The sequence below is a fragment of the Saccopteryx bilineata genome, chromosome 8 (genome assembly GCF_036850765.1).
Source record: "Saccopteryx bilineata isolate mSacBil1 chromosome 8, mSacBil1_pri_phased_curated, whole genome shotgun sequence".
NCBI lineage: Eukaryota > Metazoa > Chordata > Mammalia > Chiroptera > Emballonuridae > Saccopteryx > Saccopteryx bilineata.
Window position 1 is genome coordinate 70,733,249 of NC_089497.1, and position 27,777 is coordinate 70,761,025.

The 27,777-nt window shown below is 44.3% G+C and overlaps 1 protein-coding gene across 2 annotated transcripts in view; it reads left to right on the forward strand.

Moving 5' to 3' along the window:
* The window catches only part of KLHL6 (kelch like family member 6), an 82,818-nt gene that overhangs the window by 12,241 nt on the left and 42,800 nt on the right, over positions 1-27,777 (forward strand). For both annotated transcript variants that reach the window (XR_010726844.1, XM_066241230.1), the window contains exons 2-3: positions 3,636-3,801; positions 23,092-23,541. Coding sequence is in view for 1 of the 2 variants with exons in the window: in XM_066241230.1 (XP_066097327.1) it covers positions 3,636-3,801; positions 23,092-23,541 (616 nt within the window). In the remaining variant the exon portion in view is untranslated. The remainder of the gene's footprint in view (positions 1-3,635; positions 3,802-23,091; positions 23,542-27,777) is intronic.

Sequence of the window (27,777 nt, forward strand, 5' to 3'; positions counted from 1 at the left end):
CAGGATCATGTAGAACTCATCAAAGTTGTAAGAATGTACCAGTGCGGGTGTGACTTCTTCAAGATCCAGGCCTTGGACAGAGGGTGTGATGCAAGTTCTCTGTGGGGGTGGGGAGCACAGGAGGCGGGCCTCCTCGGTCTCATCCTTCAGATGGTGTTTGCTCGTTTTTGGAGGTGCAGACTCCTGTCAAAAGCAAACACCCAGGGGCTAGGAAAGATACGTTTGTTTGTTCATTCATTCAAAGACTATACTTTCAGGGATCATTTCTATAGTTTGTTTGTTCATTCATTCATTCATTTATTCTTTTTCTTCCCACATAGTTACCGAATCCCTACTAGGTTACAGGCACTGTTCTAATGCCAGGGACGCAGTGGTGAGCAAAGTGCCCGTGTCCTCACTCAGCTCACATTCTAGTGGAGAGACAGTTGTTAAACTAGTTAACAAGCAAATGCATAATATTATTTCAAGTTATGACAGGGTTATGAAGGAAAAGAAAAGAAATAAAGACATTAGAGAATGACTATTTAGATGGAGGCAGTGTCAGCGAGGGCCGCTTGGAGGAGGAGACATCCCAGCAGACCGGAATGGGCTAAGGAGCGAGGCGTGCAGAGCTGCGAGGGGACTGTGGCCCAGCAGTGTTTGGGGCCCATGGCTGTTGTGGGAGATAAACTCACTCACTCAAGCGCTATTTTGGGGTCTGTGCTGATTCACTGCTCAAGTATTGGGCAACTGGTTCCCTGTGGTGAGACTGCTTCTAATGAAAAATGAGGATTTTAATAGCTACCTCTGTTTTACAAGAGTCTCATGAGAATTGGTCAGTGTCTGGCTAGAACTATTTTTTTTATTGCCCAAAATTTTTATCTCACATATAAGCTACAGGGTAAATGGTTAGTAATAACTAACCCAGGTGTGTTCTCAGAAAGCAAAGCTTGGCCTGGTTTATTCAGTGCTAATACTCAGTTGACCTCCTAAAGATGGCCTTGAACTCCTGCTGATTTTCTTGAATTCATGCCCTGTTGAGTCCCAGACTAAGAGCCCAAAGTCCTTGGTTCTGGTCTCAATTTTATTGTTGACAACCTGTATGGTCTTAGACAATTTACTTGGCTTCTACTTCAGTCTATCACCTCTGAAAGGGGTGTGATATTCAAAGAATTAATGTTGTTTGCCCTACAAAGTACTATAAACATAAATGTAAAAGATTACAGCCCAAGTGCTGAGCCTTCACCTCCTGGGGTGGGGGGTGGCCCACAGCTAAGACTGGCGACAGGGGCTAAAGTATCACAGCCCAGCTTCTGGGCCTCTTGCTGGAACAGCCCAGGAGAGTATTCGCCAGCGGTTCCCCGCAGGATCAGACTAAAATGATTCTAAATACAACTTCTGTCTCACTTGGTCTCTACCCCGGAACATCACTAGCTCACAAAGGTTGGCTTCAGGGGATTGCAGACACCCAGTCAGGTATGGGCTAGCTGGGGAGGATTTTGTTCAGTGACTGACTCCAGGATGGAATTCAGAAGCTGTGTCTGGTGGCAGTCCAATCAGGAGTCCAAATGATTCCAGTAATTGTGTCACATGGGAAACAGACAGGCTTCCTTTAAGAGCCCTTCTAAGTGCAAGGCACTGAATTAGACAATTTACATATTTATTTAGCTTTGAGACATCCCTTCATGAGACTTTTCCAGTTTTTATTGGAATTTTTGAGATTATACAGAGTCAACAAAATTTACCTTTCATTAACCTTAAAATCACATTCTAGGTGAAGGAGCATTTTTAAATTGCACTCTAGCGATATGTTGCCTCAGTTTTTTTGTTTTGTTTTTTTTTTGTTTGTTTGTTTTTGTTTTTTGTATTTTTCTGAAGCTAGAAACGGGGAGAGACAGTCAGACAGACTCCCCCATGCGCCTGACCGGGATCCACCTGGCACGCCTACCAGGGGCGATGCTCTGCCCACCAGGGGGCGATGCTCTGCCGCGACCAGAGCCACTCCAGTGCCTGGGGCAGAGGCCAAGGAGCCATCCCCAGTGCCCGGGCCATCTTTGCTCCAATGGAGCCTTGGCTGCGGGAGGGGAAGAGAGAGACAGAGAGGAAGGGGGGGGGGTGGAGAAGCAAATGGGCGCTTCTCCTATGTGCCCTGGCCGGGAATCGAACCCGGGTCCCCCCCGCACGCCAGGCCGAGGCTCTACCGCTGAGCCAACCGGCCAGGGCCTGTTGCCTCAGTTTTAAGAAACTTCATTTGACTCACTCACCACTGCCCACCCTTTCCCACTAAATGTCCTGTTTCTCATATATTCATGTACATGTCACTGATGTGGGTGACATTCACTTTACCCCCTGAGATGATTGCCAATGCGGTGACCCAACACCAGAGTTCAAGACTGAAGCTTTAGAGCTGCACTGTCCAATAGAGCGGCCACTAGCCACCAAGCGTTTCTGTCATGGCTGGTCTGAATTGAGATGTATTTTAAGTATATAATATACATAAAGGATTTTGAAGACTTATTGTGGAAAAAAAGGAATGTAAATGGTCTCATTAATAATTTTAAACAATTTAGCACGTGTTGAAATGATAATATTTGAGGTGTATTGAGTTAATAAAACATATTACAATTAATTTTATCGTTTTACCTTTTAAAAAATAAAATGACTAGAAAATGGAAAATGGCACATATGGCTCTCATTATGTTTCTCTTGGGCTGGGCTGCTCTCAGAACCCAAACAAAGGAGGCTTAGAGAGCGAGCTTGTCCAACCCCTCCCAGGAAGACAGGCTGGGCCAGGAAGGAATTGTGTGGTCGCTTTGATGGCAGGGTTCTCCATGGAATCAGGAGGAAGCAACGATGTGAGCTCTGTGTGTTGTCACTTTGAAAGGTGTGTGGTTCTGCAGACAGTGCTGTGCCCCTCTGACCAAGAGCATTTCTGGCTGAAAAGGGTGGCTAGTAAATCGGTCATCCGTTCAAATGACATCACTGCTCCTCTGGTTCCAGAGGATTTGTTAACTTTCCAGAATTCACATCTGCGCGCTCTCTCTCTCTCTCTCTCTCTCTCTCTTCATATTACCATATTCTGTGAGGAGAAAGAGAGAAGGAAAGAGAGAAGAGGAGGGAGGAGAGAAGAGTAGAAGGATTACTGTTGATAAAGACAGAGCAAGAAGAACAGAGAGAACCCGAGAGAGATCTCATTGGCTAAAACAAAAGGTTCAAAGGTCAGCTAGTCAAGCAATTTGAAACTGACGAGTGATTTCCAGAGATAAAGAGGAGGTGTGGGGAAAGGAGGAGGAACAGGATTTAGCGGAATAATCCTCACTTTGTTGGGATGGAAGTCCCAGTTTTGAGAAGTACATTCTGTCACCGGGGCTCCACTTAGGGAGCTTCCTGTTTCAGTGATGTCACCAGAAGATAATGGCACCTGTTCTCATGTTTTTAAAGCATAGAAGTCTAGGATCCTGGTGCCAGCGTGGTCGGTTTCTGTGAGGACTCTCTTCCTCTTCTGATAATGACACCAATCCTATCAGATTGAAAACCCATCCTTATGACTTCATTTAACTGCTCCATGGGCCAGACAGGTCTGAAGGGGGTGGGGTCTTTAAAGTCCTGGAACTAAGGGTCATAGTAGGACTCACATATTCATGTGGCTCTTCCAGGGCCATGTTCTGCAATGATTTAAAGGAAAAGTATGAGAAGAGGATCATCATCAAAGGGGTCGATGCTGAGACCATGCACACTCTCCTGGACTACACCTACACCAGCAAGGCGCTGATCACCAAGCAGAACGTCCAGCGGGTCCTGGAGGCTGCTAACCTCTTCCAGGTGTGTGCCCAAGCAGGCCCAGGGCCTCCTCTGCAGCAGGGAATGCGTGGCTCCCAGGGACCTGCCTGGACTGGCTCCCAGGCTGGTACCTGGAACACACACACACACAATTAGCTGGGCCTGTGCTTACTTGAAAGTCAGAAGATGCTTCTTTGGAAATTTTGTGAGAGCTGGTGAGACGAGGCAGTGACACCTGAGTGAGATGAAAGCAGGGGAGCCTGGTGCCCATACTTACAGTCAGTCCTGACTCCAGGATCACTGACTTGATTTCTAGAAGCCTAATGAGCCTGGGGCTGAAGTCCCAGTTCATAGACTTAACTTCCTGGGGAGAAAGTTGCTTTGCCCTACTTCACTGCTGGGGAAAGTAAGGCACATTGAGGATAAATAACAAGGCTATAATTTGAGTCCTGGGCTTTTTGAGCCAGGAGGCCACGTGCTTGTCACCACACCACGCAATCTCTTGAGGAGGAGTGCCTAGATTCTCGGGAAAGCCGAACCTTGACTGCTCAGCATTTTACTGTGTGTGGGAAAGAGGAGTACCCCTGATGAGGGGCATAACAGAAGGTGAGACAGAGAGCCCTCAGGACTAAGTTTCATTGTTGGCATTTGACTATGTTTCAGTCCAATTATAATAATTATGTTTAATTCATAGAATATTAGACCCATAGATTATGTCAGTTGTATCTACAATTATCACAGAGGTCCTATCCCAAGTTACTAACTTTGCCTAGGTCTAAGATTACACTTTGAACTTGGTTGCATTGGTGCCGGGGTCCAGCCCCGGGGGGAATCCAGGGGTCCCACAGGAAGAGACGGCGTCGGCATGAATCGAGTGAGAGAGCCGAATTCTTTTCTTTCTCTTTATTCTCTGGTTAGCATTTACTGCCAGGCATCTCTGCCTATGGCTGGTCTAACTTTACTTTTTCTGCACACACACTAAGTTACAATCACATGGCATTTTGAATACATCATTGTTTTAGTTTCACTATGGTTACATATTTCTAGATAACAGTTAATTCATATCTATAAGCTACAAGTCAGGTGGTAAGTTATTCAAAGTACAGTTATACAATAACTTGAATAGTAATAACAATATTGGTACAAACTTCTAAAAGATTAGTACTAATTAATAACTCTATTTTACTGTTGTTGTGAGTCAAGGGTGCAGAGAGAGATGGCAGATGAAATCATCAAGGACTAGCAAAGGACCACCACTTGCTCAGGCAAATAGCCTTGAGTTCATGTAGTGTCCTAATTCTTTTTTCACAAGACTACAAAAGGCTTGCTATTTAAGAAACTGACATAGCATTAAGAGTAACTTTTACTTAAAGATACATAGAGTGCACCTGCAAGATAGCTAGTAGCAACATAATATCAGAAGGCATTAATTGCTATTGCTGCTATGAATCCCACCACTTTCCTCTCCTTATTCTTGGAAAATACAAAAATCTCATGAGAATGTTTTACTGAGAAAAGCCCAGCAACTGCCTTCAGTCACAAAACAAGTCTTTTAACAAAACATTCTTTACTTGCTAGCTGTGCTCCCATCCAAGGCCACGCAACGGGCCACTCCACTACACCTTACCTAAGATTCTAATGTCTAGTTAAACTTTATTCATTTACTATATTCATACACTAGTTAAGTTCTAACTTTATTCTTTCTAACATGATTAATAAGAAGAAATTCTCCTACAAACTTAACCCTTTATGAGGGATATCATGGCCAGCCTCTTATGTTTATGAGCCCAGTTCAAGGGGCTTACAGGCTTTTCTGTGGAACTTACACCCTCTGTCTCATTTCTAAAGAAATTACTACAAATCTACAGGGAAAGCACGGTACTATTATCCCTGTGCCATAAATAATAGCACACACCCAGAAAAAGGGGGGGATATAAGGCCAGATTAATTCAAAAGATCAAAGGGGGAAGTATCGTTATGCCTTTCCTTTGCGGTGACTTTGTCAACCCGCAGCCGTTGGTCTTCACTGCGGTGACTCTATCAACCAGTAGCCATCGATCTTCTTTTGCTGTGACTTTGTCAATCAGCAGTTGTGGATCTTCTTCTGCTGTGACCTAGTTACCCAGCATTAGTGGATCGGCTCCCAACACATTGGGTTACAACAGAGATTGTCTCACTGAAGATGATAGTATTTATGATAAATCCAGAGACAGACAGGCCAGATCTTGTACACGGTTTGGGACTTTAGGTGGTGGCATCCTCTTGGATCATCACTAAGTCAGAAATTGAGGGGAACAGAAAACAACATCTGGAAATGAGGAGTCAAGGATCAAGACCATGGCCAATGACATTATTCTTGTTGAGGCTGGCAACTGTGAGGAATTATGATGTCCAGCAAGGAAGAAAGATTGGGAAGATGGAGCAAAATCAACCATGAAACAGTTCTGTTGAAATCTGAGTAATGGATTGCTGCAGTGTCAGCCAATGTGATTGTCTCATTTTCCTCAGGGACCTTTAAAGATACAGAGCAAATTGCTTCCAGCAGGGCGGGTCACACCTTACCTAGTGGTGTCTCCAAGTCAGTTACCACTGACACACCCAGCCTCTCTCCCCTCTCTGTCCTTATCTGCTTACACACTCAGGCTTACTGAGTGTTAGGGACACTCCCCTCATTGAGTGGAGGAGAGCTCAGCATCTTCTTGCTCAGCACCCCCATGTCATCCCCTCCACCTGCTACTCCAACAATCTAACTTCAGGGAAATTCCTCCCATGTCATGGAGAGACCTCTATCTACTATAGCCTTTATGCTTTTTCTGAACCTTCTCTTAAAAGGCAACATCTCCCTCTGGACCAACTCTCCCAAAATGGCCAGTACTGACAATAGTAATAGTAATGGTATTACTGTTTCAAGTGTCTGACACCAAAGTAGATGCTCGATGAACACAAATTTTATTGAACACTTACTATGTGCCTTACATGACAACGTTGGGGCTAGGAACCACGCCTCCTGTTTTTCTCACTGGCTGAATGGAAGTCCTGTATGATAGCCTGAGGAGATAGGTTTTCTTCAACTTAATCTTTAGACTCTTTGGTTAATTTTTAAATTCTGCTAACATAGCCTTAGTTTACAAGAATTCTTGTTTTAATAGATTTCTACTTTAACTTCTTTGAAGATATTATATTTAAAGTTTTTTTCTGCTTTCTTTCTTTTGAATATCTTGACTCTGCTTGTCTGCTCAGGTCTCCAACTTTCGTCTTAGAGTGTGTATCAGTTTTCTGTTATATTGCTACCATAACAAATTACCACCAGCTGAGTGCCTTAAAACAATAGAAATTTATTCTCTTACAGTTCCGGAGGCCAGAAGTTCAAATTCAGCAAGGCTGCAATCCTTTTGGAGGCTCTCGGGGAGAATCTGCTCTTTGCCTCTTCCAGTTTCTGGTGGCTGCTGGCACCCCTTCCCTGTGGCTGCGCCACCCTCGTCTCTGCATTCATGGTCCCATTGGCCCCTCCTCTCTGTGTGTCTGTATTTTATAAACATACATGTGATTGCTGTTAGGAGCCACCCAGATAAGCTTCTCCTAAGTTCCTCAACTTAATCACACTCTTTTGCCATATAAAGTAGTATTTACCAGTTTAGGGAATTATGACATGGATGCACCAACCACTAGAGAGGGTTTCCTCAAATGCCTTTTGGATAATTTTGATTAGGGGTCCCCAAACTTTTTACACAGGGGGTCAGTTCACTGTCCCTCAGACCGTTGGAGGGCTGCCACATACAGTGCTCCTCTCACTGACCACCAATGAAATGGTGCCCCTTCCGGAAGTGCAGTGGGGGCTGGATAAATGGCCTCAGGGGGCCGCATGTGGCCCGTGAATCATAGTCTGGGGACGCCTGATTTTGACCCTTGGCTGTTTAGTCATCTTTAAGATTGAAGGCTTAGAATGCTGGTTGGAAGCTGCACATGGAGCAGGATTGGAGCAGGATGAAAGGCTAGTGGTCTAAAGAGTTTTATCAGGGTTATCAGGTGATCTGCCAGTTTTTTGTTGTTTTGTTTTTTGAGAAAAAAAAAGTGGGGTGGGGGAAGAGAGAGAGAGAGAGAGAAAGAGAAGAAAGAGCTAGAAAGAGTATGAGAGAGGAAGGGAGAGAGAGAGAAGCATCAACTGGTTGTTCCACTTTAGTTGTGCTATTGATTGCTTCTCATATGCGCCCTGATCAGGACTTGAGCCAGAGCCCTCAGGGGCAGCAGCCCTGGGCTGAGCCAATGACCTCAGTGTTCTGGGGCAACACTCTACCCACTACACCACCAGCCAGGACCCTCCCAATTTTTTAAAATGGAGATACCAAATGTCAATAGCTGTCAGACTGTTCTTAGGATTGTTCAGTTTCTCCAGATAAGGACCTTCAGTCTCTTGCCTAGGGATTGTAAGACAGCTGCATGTATTCTAGACTAGGTATGTAAGTGTGTGTGCAAATTTTTACTTAACCTTCTTTTAAGATGTTCTCATGTGTTGTCCTTAGTTTCTGGTGTTCCTGAGTCTAGAACCTCTCCAATGTGGTTCCTCCAGAGGATGAGTCTCCTTCTGCATTGGGAATGAGGGTGGGAGTTGTTAGACAGCAAGAGGAGAAGAGGAGGTCCAGGAGGCTTAACATCTTGTTATCAGCCCCTACCTTCTGGCCTTCCTGGTTCCTTGGGACTTTTATATTCCTGCTTATTTGGGTTCTAAGGGACAAACTTGTTCCTCTGTAGGCACTTAGTATGACCTTTCCTTTCAACAAAGTCAGTTACCAGTCTCCATATTCTGTGGTTTGGGGTTACTGGTGTCTCCTGATTTCACTGAGGATGGAGTTCATGCTTCTGTTTCTTGTTCTCCTTTCAGTTTTGGGTTAGTCTTCAAGAGGCTGTGAAAACTCTTTAGGTAGTAAACACTGTAATCTTTTGTAATAACATTGCAAATATTTTCCATGGATCACTTAACTCACAATTTTAATTATAACTTTTTTATGTAGAAAAGTTTAAAATTAGTATTGAGACAAATCTATTGATTGTTTTCCTGTTGATTTTTTTTTTAATTTGAGAGAGAGAGAGAGAGAGTGAAACATCTATTTGTTGTTCCACTTATTTATGCATTCATTGGTTGACTCTTGTCTGTTCCCTGACTGGGAATTGAACTCACAACCTTGGTGTATCTGGATGACGCTCTAACCAACTGAGCTACTTGGCCAGGGGTCTTTGATAATTTATGCCGTTGGTGTGCATTTTAAAAAAGATCTTCCCCACTTCTTGATTATATACTTAATCACTTATAATTTCATTTAGTATTGTTACATCTACAGATTTGCTACTTAAATCTTTAATATATCTGGAAATTATTTTGCTATAAATTTATTTTATCTTCTTCTTTTCATTCTCTCCCATGTGGTGAGTTTAGATTTAATGAGACAGAGAGAATGTAAGAGAACAGAGATAGATTAGAGATAGAGCAAACTCTCTCATTGTTGATTCCCCTTTTCTGGGAATCTCTCACTTCCCAGTTTTCCAAATCTTGTTCACATTCTAGGCAAAAAACAATAAGTTTCTCTCCATGGCCATTTTATTCACTTTCCTGTAAGTATTAATTTTTCTGAAAATAAGAGAAAAGTGCTGTGGGTTTCTGGGTGTCCACTTAACTCACTCCTGATATCTCTTGCTTCTAGTTATTGGCTTTGAAGTGTCAGACAGAAAACCGGGAATATTTTCATGCTTACAGGTACCATAAGGGACAGAGAAGTTCATAGGTTGTTGAAATGACTTTACGGTTTTTAAAATTAATTATTGTTTTGGAACCTACCCCCGTTCCCCATTCAGAAACACAAAAGAGGAAACAGTGAAGCATTTCTCCACTGTAGCCAGTCTCACCGTCCTCCATGCCATGTGTGTGCCTACACCACTTGTACACATTGCCTCCATTCTTGAAACACAGATGTTGGCACACTATACACTTGATTTCACATCTTGTTTTTTTTTTTGGCTTCACGGTATATATTGGAGATTGTTTGTTATAGGTCAGTATATGTAGAGTTGCCCTGTTCTTTCAATGGCTGCATATATTGTTGGGGATCTCTTTAGACGTAAAGTATGCTCGTTATCTCTAACTATCTTTCATAAGGCAGAGTGGCGCAGTGGAAAGAGCATCGCCTTTAGGCTCACCAGACTCTGGAGTTAAATCTCAATTCAGTCACTTGTTTGCTGTGTGGCTGTGGACATGTTACTTATATATTTTTTTAGCTTCTCTTTCTGATTTGCAAAATTAGAATGATAATGATACCTACCTTTCAGGGAGAGTTATTATGAGGATTAAATGAGGCGATATTTGTACAGTACCTGGTGTTGAATAGAAGATGTTAAATAGAAGTTTCTTCCCATCATTTGTGAGTTAATTTTTACCTTACTTTGGACAGTTTTTGTCTTGGATAAACTGAGCTGACACTGAACTGTGGGGCCATTTCCCTAAACCAACCTTAAATCTTTTTATTCTTAGATTAAGATGATAAGAAACCATGATTTAAAGTGTTGTTTAATCACAGTCATATGACACATCAATAATTCGAAGAACTAGCCTGTGAGGGTTTTTAAAAATTAACTCAGAATTACAGGTGGAGAAAAGTGTGTTAGAGTTGGCATTTTATCTTGTTACTTTATGACATTCACAGAAGCTGATTCTCCTGTCGTGGGATTGCAATCAACGGGAATCGATGGTCTTGGTGTTCTTGACCCATCCAGTATGAAGCTTTCTTAATATCCACACCTTTGATGTGACTCCGGCTCTCCCTCCTTTTCTGCTAGTCTCTCTGTTACGCATTGATTGCTTCTCTCCCAGTTCAGAAAGAGAGGAGTCTATTGACCTAGCCAGTCATCACGATTGCTATTTAGAAAGAGCTTGTCATGCTAGATGACTTCTTGAGTTGCTGGCCTGTGAACAGACTGATGGGCCTGGGCCAAGGGCCCGCTGAGCCGATCAGCTATGGCAAGAGTGGGGCAGTTTCTTTCTTTTAGGAAGAATCTTTCAGTGTGGCAGGTGCTGAATGATCTTCCCACTCGAGGAATTTTTCAGTAACCTGGCCATGACTTATTGGCCTACTATAGGGAGAAACATATTTTCTAAGTAGTTTTTGGAAAGGTAAAAGTACCAGAAGCGCCAAAGGGGAAAGGCCAAAGTGACCTGTTCACATTTGAGGCAGGGATTTTGAGATAAATGTCTCCTAACAGGGACTCCAGAGAAGCACAGGGCCTTCTTGCCTTAACTGGACCTTCAGGCTTCAGAGCCCTAAATAAGCAAGGTAGTCAGAAACTACAGACGTGGGACAAGGACTGCAAGAACTTGGTAGGACTTTTCTATCTTGAGGAACTTTGCCATATTTGTTACTTTCATTTTTACTCTTAAAAACTCATAAAAGGAGAAAGGCTTTTGAGCTTATCTTCAGGGCAACAAGAACATGTGAGGTCAGGGAGAGCGTACTCAGCCTACGTTTAGTCCTGAAGGAGAAAGACCCCTAAGATACAGAACAGCTGGCTAGAAAAGGGAGCTCAGAAGAACAGAGATCAGGCTGAGTCCCAAGAGTGAACATGAGAGAAGAGAAGGATGCAGGAGTGGGATGCTGCTTGTCTGGCCCGGGCCTGCAAAGACTCGTGTGGCCCCTCACAACACCTCCCAAGTGGGGACGTGACTTTCATATGGTGGCAGTTTGTGGAGGCTTTAGAGTTTGTAGAGGCTTTGGTGAAGGTCCTGGCAGTGCTCATGTTCGTATTTCTTTTGCTAATGACAGGATGAACGATGATGAGACCTGTCAGGATGAAGTAGCTATGGGCTCAGTGGCTGACTTGATGGCCTGTGTTGGCTTCTTGGCTCCCTCAATACCTGGAATACAGTGAATACATATTTAAAATTTTTTTAATTGAATTTATTGGTTTGACACTAACAAATTGTACAGGTTTGAGGTGCTCAAGTCTATAACATGTGTTCTGTGCATTGTATTGTGTAGATATTTGTTGAATCAATGCATACTTGTGTTGTTATTCATTACTTGCCGAATATGAAGACTACCTAAGAAACTAATAATGACCCCAACAAAAATTGCCTGAACTCCTTTAAGAGGACACTGAGAAGCCCAATCCTGGCTCTTGGAAACCTCATTGGCTAGTAGAGGAGGAAATAGTCCACAGGCTAATCCTAATAATTGCTTCATTTTTAAGTATGTACCTATCAAGTGTCAGACACCTAGCAAAAAGTAGGTCTCATTACTGTGAGGTAGAGATGAACTTCTGTTGTCATTGACAGGGACCCATAGATTATATTTACTCAACATTGGAATAGCCAGTTGATTTAGGCAAGAAAACCAGTCCAGCTATTTCTTAACCATTATCAAGACAGAATCAACCTGCTGACTGTCTGATGCACCCTCTCCCCCATACATTCTTTTTTTTTTTTTCATTTTTAAGCTGGAAACGGGGAGAGACAGTCAGACAGACTCCCGCATGCGCCCGACAGGGATCCACCTGGCACTCCCACCAGGGGCGATGCTCTGCCCCTCCGGGGCATCGCTCTGCCGCGACCAGAGCCACTCTAGTGCCTGGGGCAGAGGCCAAGGAGCCATCCCCAGCGCCCGGGCCATCTTTGCTCCAATGGAGCCTTGGCTGCGGGAGGGGAAGAGAGAGACAGAGAGGAAGGAGGGGGGGATGGAGAAGCAAATGGGCACTTCTCCTATGTGCCCTGGCCAGGAATCGAACCTGGGTCCCCCGCACGCTAGGCCGACGCTCTACCGCTGAGCCAACCGGCCAGGGCCTCCCCCATACACTCTTTGTCAACCAACTTTGTTGCTATATGGCTACTATGAGCCTTAAAAAAATCAAAGTTAAACTCCTGAGTTCACCTAACAGTAACAGTTGCCCTTTTTAGAGCATTCATTCTGTGACAACTCTTGGCCTGTATTATCTTATTTAACATGAGGTAGGTACACTGCTCACAAAAATTAGGGGGCCAAGGGATGTGCAGATGCTCCAGTACTTTCAGCCTTTTGTACAGTGCATTTTCACCAATGAAATAAAAGTTGGTTTTGCATTTCATTTGAATAATTGAACAACTTTCTTTGACTTGTCGTTTGCTTTTCTGATGTTTTTGTTTAATAAAAAAAAAAACACAAATGCTTCTTTTTTTCATTGCTTCATATTCATTTTTAAATATCCCCTAATTTTTGTGAGCAGTGTATTTTTACCCCTCAATTCATAGATGAGAAAAATAAGATTCAGCAATATTAAGTTAAAAGCTCCAGGTTTCATGGCTGGCAAGACAAGAACCTGAATGAACACCTGTCTGCTCACTGTGGCCCATGTGTTCTCCACTGCATAAACCATCCCTCAGAGCGAGGCCTGAAACAAGCCAGGATCCTGGTCCCAGCTGGGGCCTCCCGCGTCTTCAGAGATGGCTGCCCCGTGCGAGGTTCTGGGAACCAGTGGTGCTTTGTGAGAGTGTGTCAGGAGGAAGGGCTGGCACAGCTGCTACCCTTATGCCCAATTCCCTCTGGGGAACCTGGGACACTTGGGACCACCAGGTGTCCCCACAGTGAGCCCTCCGCTGCCCACAGTGTTTCTGTTAACTTTACTTGTCTGTGTTTAATCTCAATGTTTGCTCCTCTTTTATTTTTAGGTATAACGTACATTCAGTAAAATGCAGACATCTTAAGTGTACAGTTTGATGACTTTTTACATGTGTAGACAACCATGTAACCACCACCCCAGTCTAGAACATTCTGGCATCCCAGCCTGTCCCCAAGCTGCACCAGTCCGAGGGGAACTACTACTCTGGTCTCTCTCACCACGGACTAGCTTAGCCTAGTTTTGAATTTCATATTGTTCCTGAGTTCTAATTAGTATAGAGGGTCCAAATCTCAGGCTACAAACTCAAGTATGCAAAAATATTTTTTATTTAACCTGATATGTTTCTAACATTGAACTCAACCTTTGTCTTGAACTTTCCCTCTGGTAGAAATTGTAGTTAACTTAATAACATCTCACTTCAGGAAAACTTGATCAATTCAGGATTTGGGTTGCTTATATAGTTCCAGGGGGCATTTACACAGTGCCCGGGCATCCTAGAAAGAGGCGTTTGGCCCAGGCTTACCATGATCCTTTTTGTCATTGGTTCACGCCTGAGCATCTGTGTTCCCATTGGTCTCTCTCTGGTCATTGGCCCCTCCCCATCGGCATCACCTGAAAGTCCCTAGTCTCACCTGGTTCTGGCCATCAGTCCTTTGGCATTCTCTTTGTTCTTTGCAAAGCTTCTTCAGGTCTGCCCATCCTCTCAGCTACTCTGAGCCACTCTCAGGGACACACAAGAAAATTCCACTTAATCTATTGTGCTAATCTGGAACCATAGGAAACTCAGAGCAACTACCATAGGCCCCCTTTGTCTAGAAACAGCACACTCCAGTTTCTCCTCTGCTGCTGCTGTACTGGCCTGCTGCATTCCTGATTGCTCCGCGCTGAAAACATAGTCTTTTGTCCTGAGATCCACAGCCCTTAAGGGGCTTCCAGCATCCCCCTAACTCTGGAGTTTGGCCTGAATTGGGAGACAGACATCATGTCAGGGTCCCACACTGGCTTTCACGCTACTGCCAGACTCTTTCTCCTCTCTTCCAAGTATGGGAGTTTTTGTCTCCTCCCAATCTGCTGCTTCTACTGTTTTGGCATTAACTTTATGCCTAGATTCCTTAGGATTCTGGCTTTTGGAGCTCAAAGAGCCCAGTTATTACCACTAATTGGTATTTCAAAACTATTTCCCTTACAAGTTCTGAAAGTGTGTTTAGAAACTCAAAGTTGAGGTTGCCTTCTGCCGTCTGCCCCACCGTGTCCTTCCCTGGTGACTCGGCCGGAGCGCCCGGCTGGTGCCCGTAGGTGTGGAATGCAGGAAGCGGATGGTGGTTTTAGTTGTAATGACAATCCATATTGCTACCCGAGCGTGCTTTTTACTGCTACCCAACTACCACAAATTACTAAGTATCCTCTGTGTTCAGGGTACTTTGTGAGAAAATATCAGGGGGAAAAGATTTGAAAATTATAAATATAGATCACATTTATGTAGCATCTTGTTCTATTTTTTTTCCCCTAGCCCTGGTTGGCAAACCGCAGCTCGTGAGCCACATGCGGCTCTTTGGCCCCTTGAGTGTGGCTCTTCCACAAAAAAGTGTGGTCACTACCTCGATAAGGGATATACCTACTTATATAATTTAAGTTTAAAAAATTTGGCTCTCAAAAAAAATTTCAATCGTTGTACTGTTGATATTTGGCTCTGTTGACTAAAGAGTTTGCTGACCACTGCTCTACATGAACACGTCTGAAGTTGACAATATTTCTATGAGTGGAAAGCCCAGTAGTAACTGCAAAATGAGCTTTCAAGTTGGTTTTATTATTGTCAAGACTTTTCAGATGAGAAAACTGGCACAGAGAATATTCAGCTCATCAAGTGGTCGAGCTATGGTCTGGGACCTAAGCCTAAAACTTCTGGCTCCATCCACCTGACTCCATCCACCACCCCTACAGCCTCAAAAACAAGGATTCCCGATGAGCTTCTAACCCAGAGGGCAACCGGTGCAGAATGTAGGGGCTGAGAAAAGTTCTGGCTCTGAAGGAGGTAACATTGAGCTGGACTTCACAGAATGGGGAGGATTTCAGTAAGTGGCAGTTGGATGGGGGAAAATGTGTTCCAAGTAGGAAAAAATTGTAAGTAAAGACAAAGGTTCCTACCTTCTCCACCTGCTACGCTACCAGCTGCAGCTGTCTGCATTGATGGACCCGCTTCTCAGGACCTGGATTCTGCTTAGATAGTTGCTTCTGTGCACCACTCCCACACGCATACATGTGCACCCACGCACGCAGGCACGCGCACACATTCACTCACACACACACACACACACACACACACTCCATATCCTGAGTGTCAACCATGTCCCAGATTCATAACCCATTTAATCCTCACAGTGGTGCCCCTTCCTGGCCTTCACCCTGTCCCTGGGCTGAGTCACTTCGCCCCAGCTGTGCCACTTGCCCCTTGAATCTTAGAGCAGGTCAAACACATCTTTGATTGTGTTCTGTTGGGGCCTCCAGTATGTTCTCTGGAAACTCAGGGGCTGTCTTGTCTGCTGCCTGAATCGTGACCAAACTGGCTACCACCTTGAATGCTGCCCTTTTCTTTCCCTCTGATTCCACTTCTGGGTCAGTTCACCTCTGTAATTGCCTCAGTTCTCCCACATCTGGGGCACACTCCCCACTCAGGCGGCCGAGTGAGCAGATCGTTGGCAGGTCTTAGCTTCAGCCTTTTCTGCCTAACACCCCATATAGTTTCCAGAAACCAGAAGACCTCTCAGCCAAGTCTAGACCAAGGCCTGAAAATCTTGAGGGAGTAGAGGACGTCCTGGGTGTGGGGGAGACATTCTGACAGAGTCTGGGGTAGCATACCACCTGAGAGAGGGAAGGGGCAAGGATGGAAGTTTAGGACAGGTGATAATTTACAGTTTTTAAGTATGAAGACCCCTCCTTAGTACCATTGCAGAACTGCCAGGAGAACAACTTTTAGTAGCTATTGTCTAAGAAGAAAACTAGTGACAAAAAATCTACAATGAATTCAGAAACAGTTTCAAATACATTTGAGTTTTATTAAAATACAACTTACAAACTCTTCACATACACTGATTTGTTGGGGCTTAAGAGTAAGAATATCAATGTCTTTATAGACCCTATGGACCAAAATAGTACTTCGGTTATTCGGGAGTGGATTTGAAAGGCCCCCTGGGGAGATGTGGAAGTCCACTGGTCACCCCTGAGGACCCTGCTTCTCGAGAGCGGGAAAGGAAGCAGAGGAGGGTACGGAGCTGGGGAGCAGGGGCATCTTCTCTGAAGCAGACACTTCTCGTGGGAACTGCAGCCATGTCTCAAGTGGTTTTCTTTTGATGGTATTTTTAGACTCCCTGTTTGAGAATCAGGTGCCTGGCTGTAACCTTTTGCTCACATGTTTCCCAAACAGGAAGTTGGTTGTCTGTTGCCATTAGGCTGTCATTGTTCAGCTTTAATAAACAAGTTCATGTGCCATTGGGACAAGTGGAGGCAGAACATTTACCCTAAAGTATTAAATATTCTTGAATATGAAGAAACAAAAAAAATTTTTTTTAAATAAAGCAATTTCTTGTTCCCTCAACTGCCTTGCTCATCAGCAGTTTCCCAGCCATTGGTTAGGATTACATGATGACATCCCTCACATTCAAAAGTTTTCATGGAGGCACATTTTGGGGGGCAGACATAGGCAACTTGGAGATTCCCACTCACCCTTGTCCTCATAAGGCCTCTTCAGACTTCCCTGGAATTGTGTTAACTCAACAACGCAACAGGTTACAAAGGCAGTGTAATGCCCAGTGAGAAGAGTTAGCTAGCTGTGATCTCAGTATCAGCTCTACCATGTACTGTGTGACCAGGACCTTGGGCAACATGCTTAACTTTTTTTGAGAGGAAGGTGGGAGAGAAAGAAAGAGAGAAGCATCAAGTTGTTGATCCACTTAGTTGTGCCATTGATTGCTTCTCCTATGTGCCCTGACAGAGGCACAAACTGGCAATCTCAGGAGTTAAGCCAGTGACCCCAGGATCAAACTGATGACTTTGGTGTTCAGGGATGACACTATCTGCTGTGCCACTGGCCAGGGCATGCTTAACTCTGGATTCTCTATTTCCATCTCTGTACAAATGGTAATACTAATATCTGTCTCATTACTTGTTAAAATATATTTGCTAAAATATAAAATTTATTCATTAAATAAAATAATGGAGGGGAAAGTCTCTAGCAGAGATGTTCATACATAGTAGGCATCTGAAAAATATTTTCTTCCTCTCTCTCCTTTCCTCCTGTCCCTTGTTTTGCCAGAGCTTGTGCTAGGTGCTGCTGGAAGTAACAACACAAGTATGACCTAGACCCTGTCCTTGAGATGCCTGCCCATGGTACAGGCAGAAATGTAATTGGGACTCCACAAGAGGGGTGAGTGAGTTGCCCAGTGGATTACAGAGGATGGGGAAACTGACTCCATGTTGGGCGATTGGAGAAATGAAGAAGGAAGAGTATCTTTTGAGAAGGAATTCATAAATAAGTGAATGAATTCCTTTTCCTTCCATTTTCCCTCTTAAACAACTATTGATCTCAAATTAAAAATGCCCAGAGGCAGGGAAGGCTTTCAGAGTCTCTGGTTTTCTCTCAGCCTGGCTCTCCCTCTTGTGTAGGCTTTGTCCTTAGGTAGATGAATACTAGAGAGCAATTCACAGTGTCTTTTGCAAACTTAGTTCCCAAAAAAAGGCACATGTGCAAATAAATGTTTGCATATAATTGTAGGGGTTCACAGACTCTCTGGAGCCCGTTCACTGGTCCTAGATTTAACAACTCTGAATGAAGAAAATAGCCCTGTGGAGATAAGTGATGGTCATGGTAAACGTAGCGGTGCCCACCGTGTCAGAGGGGAGCTACCCTGAGTCGTTTCTGTGGGGTGGCTCTGGAATCAAACGTGCCTGGTTCAAGAGATCAGGATTTTCACAACTAGTGCTGAGGGAGAAGCTGGCCCACGCCGCGGGAATCATGGTCATAGAAAGGCACTGGGACGGGCAAGCTTAGGATGTTGGGAGAGGTGGGCAGACAGGTCTGTGGAGGGTTTGCAGCAGGAGAGTCGTGGTAACAGTGCAGAGACAGGTTGTGAACGGTTGGAAGGTAGGAGTAGGACTTTCTTCAGTTTCAGGCAGTGAAATCACTGAACATTGTTCCATAGCCTTTATCGCAGTTGTCATTTTTGTTTGATTACTACCTGCCTCCCCCACCGGACTGTCAGCTCTAGTGAGCACAGGCTCTGCGTCTCTTTCTGCTCACCCCTGTCCCCCCAGCACTAGCCGAGGGCCTAGCACATAACTGATGCTCAGCACGCATTTGGGAAATGAATGGGTGGATGAAGTAGGTGTCTGAGTGCAGAGAGACACGGCTGGATCACGCTTCTAACAAATGTGAACTCTGGCACTTGATTTGATTCTTTTTCATGGTTTCCTTCTTTGCTCATCAATGATCACCAAGCGGGGGCAGACACTGGGTCTTGTTGGCCAGGCCTTCCTGCATCTGGGCGGATCAGATCAGCCGAGCTCTCCGGAGAGGTGTGCAAATTCTGTTTGGCATCTGCAAAGCCACTGTCCTGTGTACACACTAACTGACTAGAGGCAGCTTGGAAAAATGGAAAAACATGCATTTCTGGGATCAGATAAGACTGTTTCAAGTTTTAACTCCGCTTCTTAGTTATAAGTCTCTCGGGAAGTGACTGCACTGCTCTGAATCTGTTCTCATCTATAAGGCAGGAATGATAATACATATCTACTTTATAATGTTGTGATGATGAAATGACCTAGTTAATATAAAGGGGCTGATGCATTTTAGGTTCTCTTTATGTTATTCTTTTACTTTTTTATTTTCTTACTGTGAACTTGAAAATTGCAAGACAGCATTTATTTCATTTTTCTGATTTAAAAGCAGCTTCATGCTCAGTATAGAAAACTTGGTCTATACAGAAAACTCTAAAAACAAATGAATAGCGTGATAAAACCCCATTTAAGACACTGGTCGCATTTTTTATGTGTCCCCTTCTAGTGTTTCCTCTATTCATGAGAAGCTTACTTTATTTTATTTTATTTATTTATTTTTTTTTTTGTTTGTTTGTTTGTTTTTTTTCTGAAGCTGGAAACAGGGAGAGACAGTCAGACAGACTCCCGCATGCGCCCGACCGGGATCCACCCGGCACGCCCACCAGGGGCGACGCTCTGCCCACCAGGGGGCGATGCTCTGCCCATCCTGGGCGTCGCCATGTTGCGACCAGAGCCACTCTAGTGCCTGAGGCAGAGGCCACAGAGCCATCCCCAGCGCCCGGGCCATCTTTGCTCCAATGGAGCCTTGGCTGCGGGAGGGGAAGAGAGAGACAGAGAGGAAGGCGCGGCGGAGGGGTGGAGAAGCAAATGGGCGCTTCTCCTGTGTGCCCTGGCCGGGAATCGAACCCGGGTCCTCCGCACGCTAGGCCGACGCTCTACCGCTGAGCCAACCGGCCAGGGCCTAAGCTTACTTTATTTTAAACAGAAAATTTCTCCTCATGTCACGCAATTCAAGGGGGTGCAAAAAAGGTAAACCATGAAAAGTAATTCTTCCTCTTTACCCTGAGCCCAGCCACCAGGTCCCTTCCCCAGAGGCCATCGTTGTTACTAGGTTCTTAGGTGGCCTCCCAGAGACAGTCTACATATTTAGAAAATCAATTTGGTTTTCATATCATCTTCCTCCCACGCAGACACTGACGTGGTGTGTCTGCTGTTTTGCTCTGGAGTCTACCACATAAGCGAGTTCGCCTGCAGCCCTCGTAGATGTCTCTGTGGGCAGGACCACAAGGGCTCTGGTTATAGGTTCTGAGGGCTCAGCAAGGCTTGGTCTCGGTTGTGCAGTTTTGTTTTTTGAACTGAAATCTGTGGACAACTGAACAGATGTTAGAATTCTCAGTCTCAACCGTTTCCACAGCTGCTCATGCGAGGAGCAGACCTGCAGGTGGTGGGGCTGGCTGGCAGGGCGGCGGAGGCAGAGGCAGGCTGCGCCCACATCGTTTCGACCCTCAGCCGATGGTTTCTGACCTCCTGGGTGGAAAGTGTGGTGTGACATGGAACGATGATATTTGCAATTGGAACTGATCCAAAAAAATCAAGAATGTGTGTCCCCTAGGTTGCTCTGGAGAGAAGGGCCAAGCCTAAGTCAACGTGGTCCACTCTAAGACCGGTCCTGTGCCGGAGCCCACCCCCCATCGGGCCCCATTGCCTTGCCGTCCGCACAGTGTCACTAGGCCTTGCCCAGGGCAGGCCCACCGTCTATACCTTCACCATCTTCAGACAAGCCCTCCCCGCCAGGCCCCCTCTGTCCAATCCTCTGTTAATTGATCAACTCAAGAACTCGGAGAACGTGACCCTATAAGGGGCCCAGTAGACAGGGGAAGAAATAGGAGATTAGACTTGTTCAAACCGACTTCCAGAGAGCACTGAATAGAAATGAAATGATGCATCTGAGACACCTCATTTGTAAAATGAATATTAAATAACGTAATGGATATGACAGTTCTCTGTAGCTGTAAAATGCTATATATGCATAAGGGGTTCATATTATGAGGATAATGATAATTGAAAAATAAGGCATGAAAACCAATCAATTTTACAAATTAATTTTCATTACAGTAGGGTTACTTATTCACTTTAGAGGATTTAAAAAGTATATAAATAAAATAAATTTTAAATTCTTATATTATTTATATAGTACCTATAGTCCCTGTCCATCACTATGGAGCCAGTTTCTGTGGGCAGATTACCTTTTCCTTGACAACAGATGTTACCACAAAACCTACTCTGGTCAGGGCCCTGGCCGGTTGGCTCAGCGGTACAGCATCAGTCTGGCGTGCGGGGGACCCGGGTTCGATTCCCGGCCAGGGCACATAGGAGAAGTGCCCATTTGCTTCTCCACCCCCCCCCCCTTTCTCTCTGTCTCTCTCTTCCTCTCCCACAGCCAAGGCTCCATTGGAGCAAAGATGGCCCAGGTGCTGGGGATGGCTCCTTGGCCTCTGCCCCAGGCGCTAGAGTGGCTCTGGTCGCGGCAGAGCAACGCCCCAGAGGGGCAGAGCATCGCCCCCTGGTGGGCAGAGTGTGGACCCTGGTGGGCGTGCCGGGTGGATCCCGGTCGGGCGCATGCGGGAGTCTGTCTGACTGTCTCTCCCGTTTCCAGCTTCAGAAAAAAAAAAACAAAACCCTACTCTGGTCAGTTCAGTGGTGCACGGGAATGAATGGCATGCACTACCTCTGAATAAAAGTTTTAAGAGCCATATTTTTTCTCCTTCTGTCACAAGACTAGAATATCTAAGCTAAGGGCTTTTCCATCATTCCTGGTCATTGACTGAAGATCCCAATGAAGGACCTAATGTGAGTGAGAAAGCACATTTATCGTTGTAAGCCCCTGAGATTTGGAGGCTGTTTGTTACTGCAGCCTAATTAGTCCTATGGTTTCAGATACACAGAGAGATTAATATAGTCCTTCAGTCTTTTTGCTAGGCCTATATTCTATGTGCCTTTTCTTTATAAAAATAGTATCATAATATACATGTCATTTTGTGAAGTGTTTTTTCATTTCATCTGCAAGTATTTCAGTACATATCTCTAAAAGGTGAGATTCTTTTTTAAACATAGCCATATCATTAATTATCACACTTAAAATTATAATAATTGCTCATATCACCAAACATTAGTCATTGCACTAATTCCTGGCTTTTAAAATTATTACTTTTTCAACCAGGGATCTAAATAAGATTCTTACTTTGTGAAAGGTTGACATGTCTCTTCAATCTCTTTTCATCCTTGGGCTCTTTCCCTGCCCCGCTTCCCTTGTGATGTATTTGATGAGGAAACTAAACTGTTCGTTCTGTAGAGTTTCCCACAGTCTGTATTTTGCTGATCTTTCTATGGTGACATTTGACATGTTCCTCTTTCCACTATACGTAGTTATAGGCGAATTTTCATCTGTGCGGGAGGTCAGCACCCCAACCCCCACAACTGTATTTCCTGTAGTTGCTAATTACATTTAAAGGCTTGATCAGAGTCCACGGACAGATTTTTCACTTAAAGAATTATATAGGCCCTGGCCGGTTGGCTCAGCGGTAGAGTGTCCACGTGGCGTGTGGAAGTCCCAGATTTGATTCCCGGCCAGGGCGCACAGGAGAAGCGCCCATCCGCGTCTCCACCCCTTCCTCTCTCCTTCCTCTCTGTCTCTCTCTTCCCCTCCCGCAGCCTAGGCTCCATTGGAGCAAAGTTGGCCCGGGCACTGAGGACAACTCCATGACCTCTGCCTCAGGCACTAGAATGGCTCTGGCCTCAACAGAGCAACACCCCAGATGGGCAGAGCATCGCCCCCTGGTGGGCGTGCCCGGTGGATCCTGTTCGGGTGCATGTGGGGGTCTCTCTGCCTCCTTGCTTCTAACTTCGGAAAAATTAAAAAAAAAAGAATTATATAAAATTTTCTATGCCATTTAACATTTTCTGCGACATGTTTTCTAAATGACTATAGAGCTCTCAAAATATAAATGTAGTTTTATTTGTTTAGCTAGTTCCTTATTGTTGGTCAGTTCAGTTGTTTCTAGTTTTTTGCTACCACACACAGTTCACTGATAAGCCTCTTTGTGGACTGATCATTTTCCGGTTTTCTTTGTTGTCCTGCTGTTCTCCTAGTTCCTGCGGATGGTGGATGCCTGCGCCAGCTTCCTCACAGAAGCCTTGAACCCAGAAAACTGTGTTGGCATACTGAGGCTGGCAGACACACACTCCTTGGACAGTCTAAAGAAGCAGGTTCAAAATTACATCATCCAAAACTTTGTGCAGATTCTGAATGCCGAGGAGTTCCTTGAGCTTCCCGTGGACACTCTGTACCACATCTTGAAGAGCGATGACCTTTATGTGACGGAGGAGGCTCAGGTGTTTGAGACGGTAATGAGCTGGGTCCGGCACAAACAGCCAGAACGGCTCTGCTTGCTGCCCTACATCCTGGAGCACGTGCGCCTGCCGCTTCTGGACCCGTGGTACTTTGTGGAGATGGTGGAGGCCGATCCTCTCATCAGGCAGTGCCCGGAGGTCTTCCCACTGCTCCAGGAAGCCAGGATGTACCACCTTTCTGGCAATGAGGTGAGATGAGAGGCGTTGCAGTTAACCAGCAGAGTGAAGGGGTGAGTAGGGCTTAGAGAAATAGGTGAGGCTGGCTGGCAAACCCTTACGGCGGCATGGAGAAGATGCTACACTGCTTATAGTCAGAGGCAGGCAGGTCCGGGAACCCTGGATTTCTGCTCTATAAAATGGGGGTGATAATGCCTGGTAGACGTGCTCAGAGGATCAGCTGAGACACAGAGAGCACCTCACCTCGTGCCTGGCACGTCCCTCTTCCTCCCAGTTGTGTGAGGGCAGGAGGTGGGTCGGGGTGGCACACATGTGGACAAAATGTGCCCTGCCCAGTCGCCGTTCCATGGGATGCTGCTCTTCTCTTGTCCTCTCTGGGGAACCTGATGTTCCCTTAATTCAGACTCCATTATTTCCTCCCTGAATTTCTGATGAAATTTCCTCAAAACTCACCTTCCTGCACCCAGCCTGGCCTCTATCCAGTTCATTCACTAGCTGATGTAAAATTCAAGCCTCGTCATTTCTCCCTTAGGTTCACCTTCTTCACTGGCTCCCGGCCACTCTCAGGATACAGCCCGCATTTCCTGCCCTTGCTCCCGAGCCTGGCCTCCTGTGTTCACCCTCTGCCCGCTTCTCAGTGCTATCTGCAACCCCTTTCTTCTGCTAGAGCCCAAAAGCACTGCTTGTGATTCCCCCAAAGTGGACCTGCTTTTTCAGCCTCCAGGCTAGTGCAGGTGCCATTTACATGCTTTTTTCCTCTTCTTTATCTAGTTAACTTCAGCTCCTGCTTCAAAACTCAGTTCAGGCACCCTGGCCGGATAGCTCCTTTGCTTAGAGCATCGTCCAGAATTGCAGAGGTTGCTGGTTTGATCTCTAGTAAGGGCACATACAGGAACAGATCAATGTTTCTCTCTCTCTCTCTCTCTCCTTCCTCCTTCTTCTGTCTCTAAAATTAATAAAAACAAACAAAACAAAACAAAAAAATCGCCTCAGTTCAGGTATCATTTCCAAAAGCCTCTCTCATTCTCATAGCACCTGATGCAGTGCTGTATTATGACACTGACTGCTACATGTTAACCAATGAATTCCTCATCTGTGAATATCTCTTGGTTGGGAGCTTGTTATGGTATAAAGTACATTGCATTGGAATTTTCATCTCCAGACTTTAGGAGATTCCCTAGTATATAGTAAGTGACTGATAAGTGTTTGTTGAATGAATAAATGGTCCTTCACTGCTGATCCTTGGATAGAAACTATTCTTTATATTTTATGGCCTATTTTCAGAAAAATCTTACCAACAAATATATAATAGTTATCTAAAATTGTACATTTAGAATGGAGAAGTTTAAATACTAGGTCTCTAAAGTCTGAAAAATAGCAGAAAAAACTGGATTTGGAAAGCAAGGTTTGGAATTGCTTGGAGTTTACCAAGATGGTAAATACACATATCATTTGAATCTACCTGGTTCTCCTTAACAGTGGAAGAAATATTTTATTCATTACTATATAAAGACAAGATTAGGCTTAGTAGAGAGAAATAAAACAACCAGAAAGTAATGATCTAGGGACAGTTAAGTTTATACACATGAAACCCACACATCACCACTATACAGTAGTTTTGGGATTGGCTACCAAGCCTTCCTCATTAGGTCATTAGTAGATATCTTAGCCAAAAGTGGCTTAGAAAGGACCTGCGTGAAGCCCTTCAGGAGCCTCCTTTCCTTGTGTGTCCTTTTTAGTTCTGTGTTGTTCTCAGATTCATTGTCACTCACTCACCCTCCAAATATATTCTTAAATATTTGGTAGAATTTACCCGTGATGCTATTAGAACCAGGAGTTTTTTGTGTGTGAGGTTTTAAAACTACAAATTGTTTCTTTAATAGATATAGGGCTATTCAGGTTATCTATTTCTTCTAAAATTAACTTTAGTAGTTTGTATTTTTTAAAGAACTTTTTCATTTCATAGGAGTTACTAAATTTGTTGATTTAATGTTGTTCACAATATCCCTTTATTATCCTTTAAATATCTGTAGAATCTGTAATGATATCACTCACATCTCTCATTCCAGATATTGGTAATTTATATCACCTCTTTTTTTTCTGATCAGTCAGGTTAGAGGTTTATCAATTGTATTGATTCTCTCGAAGAACAAGCTTCTGGTTTAATTTGATTTTCTCTATTGCTTTTATGTTTTCTACTTCACTTATTTCTGCTCTGATCTTGATTATTTTCTTTCTTTCTTCTTTTAGGTTTAATTTTCTTTTTTCTTTTTCTAGTTTCTTAAGGTAGAAGTGGAGATCACTGATTTGAGACATCCCCCATATTGTCATTAGTACTATAAATTTCTCCTTAAGTACTACTTTAACAGCATCCCATATATTTTAATATGTTATGCTTTCATTTTATTATTCTTTCTACAAATAAATCCTGAGCAGTAACTATATGCCAGACATAATACCAGTCACTACAAAATAGTCTCTGCTTTGCCAAACGTATGTCTGTCAGAGGAGACAGCATACTAAGCAAATGAAGGGTGATGGATAGACTCATGGAGGAAGTCCAGGCAAAAACATAGGTCATATCTCATGCTGGGTATGTGGGTCGCTAGCAGGTGGCTCATTACTGGGAATCAAAATCCTCATACACTTGAAGACAAATGTCAGTTTCTGCAGCTCCTTTCAGTTAAGCATTTAAAGTTCAGAATCTTGATCAACTCTACTTCCAATATTCTGACTATTTTTGTTTCCGCTTTCCATCTCACAAGTCTGAAATGCAGGTGATGAAGGCATTCCTCTGATATAAAATGTCTCCACTATGTCTTCTGAAAAAGTGCTGCTATAAAATATCTGCTCTGCCTTTTGTATTTGCAGTGGGTTGAGGGGTTGGGGAGTGGGACTACAAACTTTGGATTTAGGAGGAGAGAGACTTTTGGTATCTGGAAGAGTCTCCAGTGGCGGGACATTGGGCTTGCCATCAGGAGGATTTTGGCTTTAGTCTTGACTGCAAAATTTACCTACATTGTGACCTTGGGCTCCTCAGCTGCTCTAATGCTCAGTTCCGACGGGCAACGTGGAGATAATACCTACCAACTGCTGGAACTGTTTTAAAAGTTAAATAAGATAATGAATGAGATTTGCTTAGCAGTGTCAGGCACACGGGAAATGCCGCACAAATGAAGACTATTCTCATTCTCTCAGATCCTTTACTGTGCTCTGTCTCCCACAATCAAGCATTTTCTTTGTCTGAGGCTGATATCTCTCTTCACTGTTGCCCCGTTGCCCCAAATACAGCTCAAGGTACTTTCTCATTCCCATTTTGTTGTCTGGGTAACTGAACCAGCCAACCACTGTGACCCCTAGTTGAGGTCTCATTGCCAGTTGATTCCCTGAAACTCCCTGTCTGCTCACTGCTTGCATGATCTCGGGTTTATTCCTGATGACAGTAGTGCAAGTATGGAGGCTACTCACGGAACTCACTTACCTTTTTTCCTAAAATTTAACCCTTCCTGTCTTATCATTATCTCTCCCTCTTAACCTTGTCCCTCCTCTCAGTTCATGAAGGTGATGACAGTGGGACATTTTAGAATTCTAAAACAAATGCCAATCTATATTTAATTTAGGAATGGTCGCTGTCGCCTTCATTAGGAGAGGTCTTTTGGGCAGAGAAAATTGCCTCCTAAATTTCCAGGGACCACCTTGCTCTATACCAAGACCCAATGGCATAGAAATGATTACAAGCATTCACAGAGATTATATCGCTTCTGTATGCTCACAAAGCCATAGGTGGTAGAACCAGGACCAAACTGTGGTGTATTTGACTCCGTACCTCTGCTTTTTTAACCTGGGTCCAAACATCCATGGTGTGGATTTCTTCCTTCCTTCCTTCCTTCCTTCCTTCCTTCCTTCCTTCCTTCCTTCCTTCCTTCCTCCCTGCCTTCCTTCCTCCCTTGTTTCCTCCCTCCCTCCTTCCTCCCTCTTTCCCTCCCCACCCCCTCCTCTCTCTCTCTCTTTCTTTCTTTCTTTCTTTCTTTCTTTCTTTCTTTCTTTCTTTCTTTCTTTCTTTCTTTCTTTCTCTCTCTTTCTTCTTTCTTTTCCTCCCTCCCTCCCTTCCTTCTTTCCTTCCTTCCTTTCTTCTTTGTAAAAGATTTTATTTATTGATTTTAGAGAAAGGAGAACAAGAAAGGGGGGAAGAGCAGGAAGCATCAACTCATAGTAGTAGTTGCTTCTTGTATATGCCTTGACTGGGCA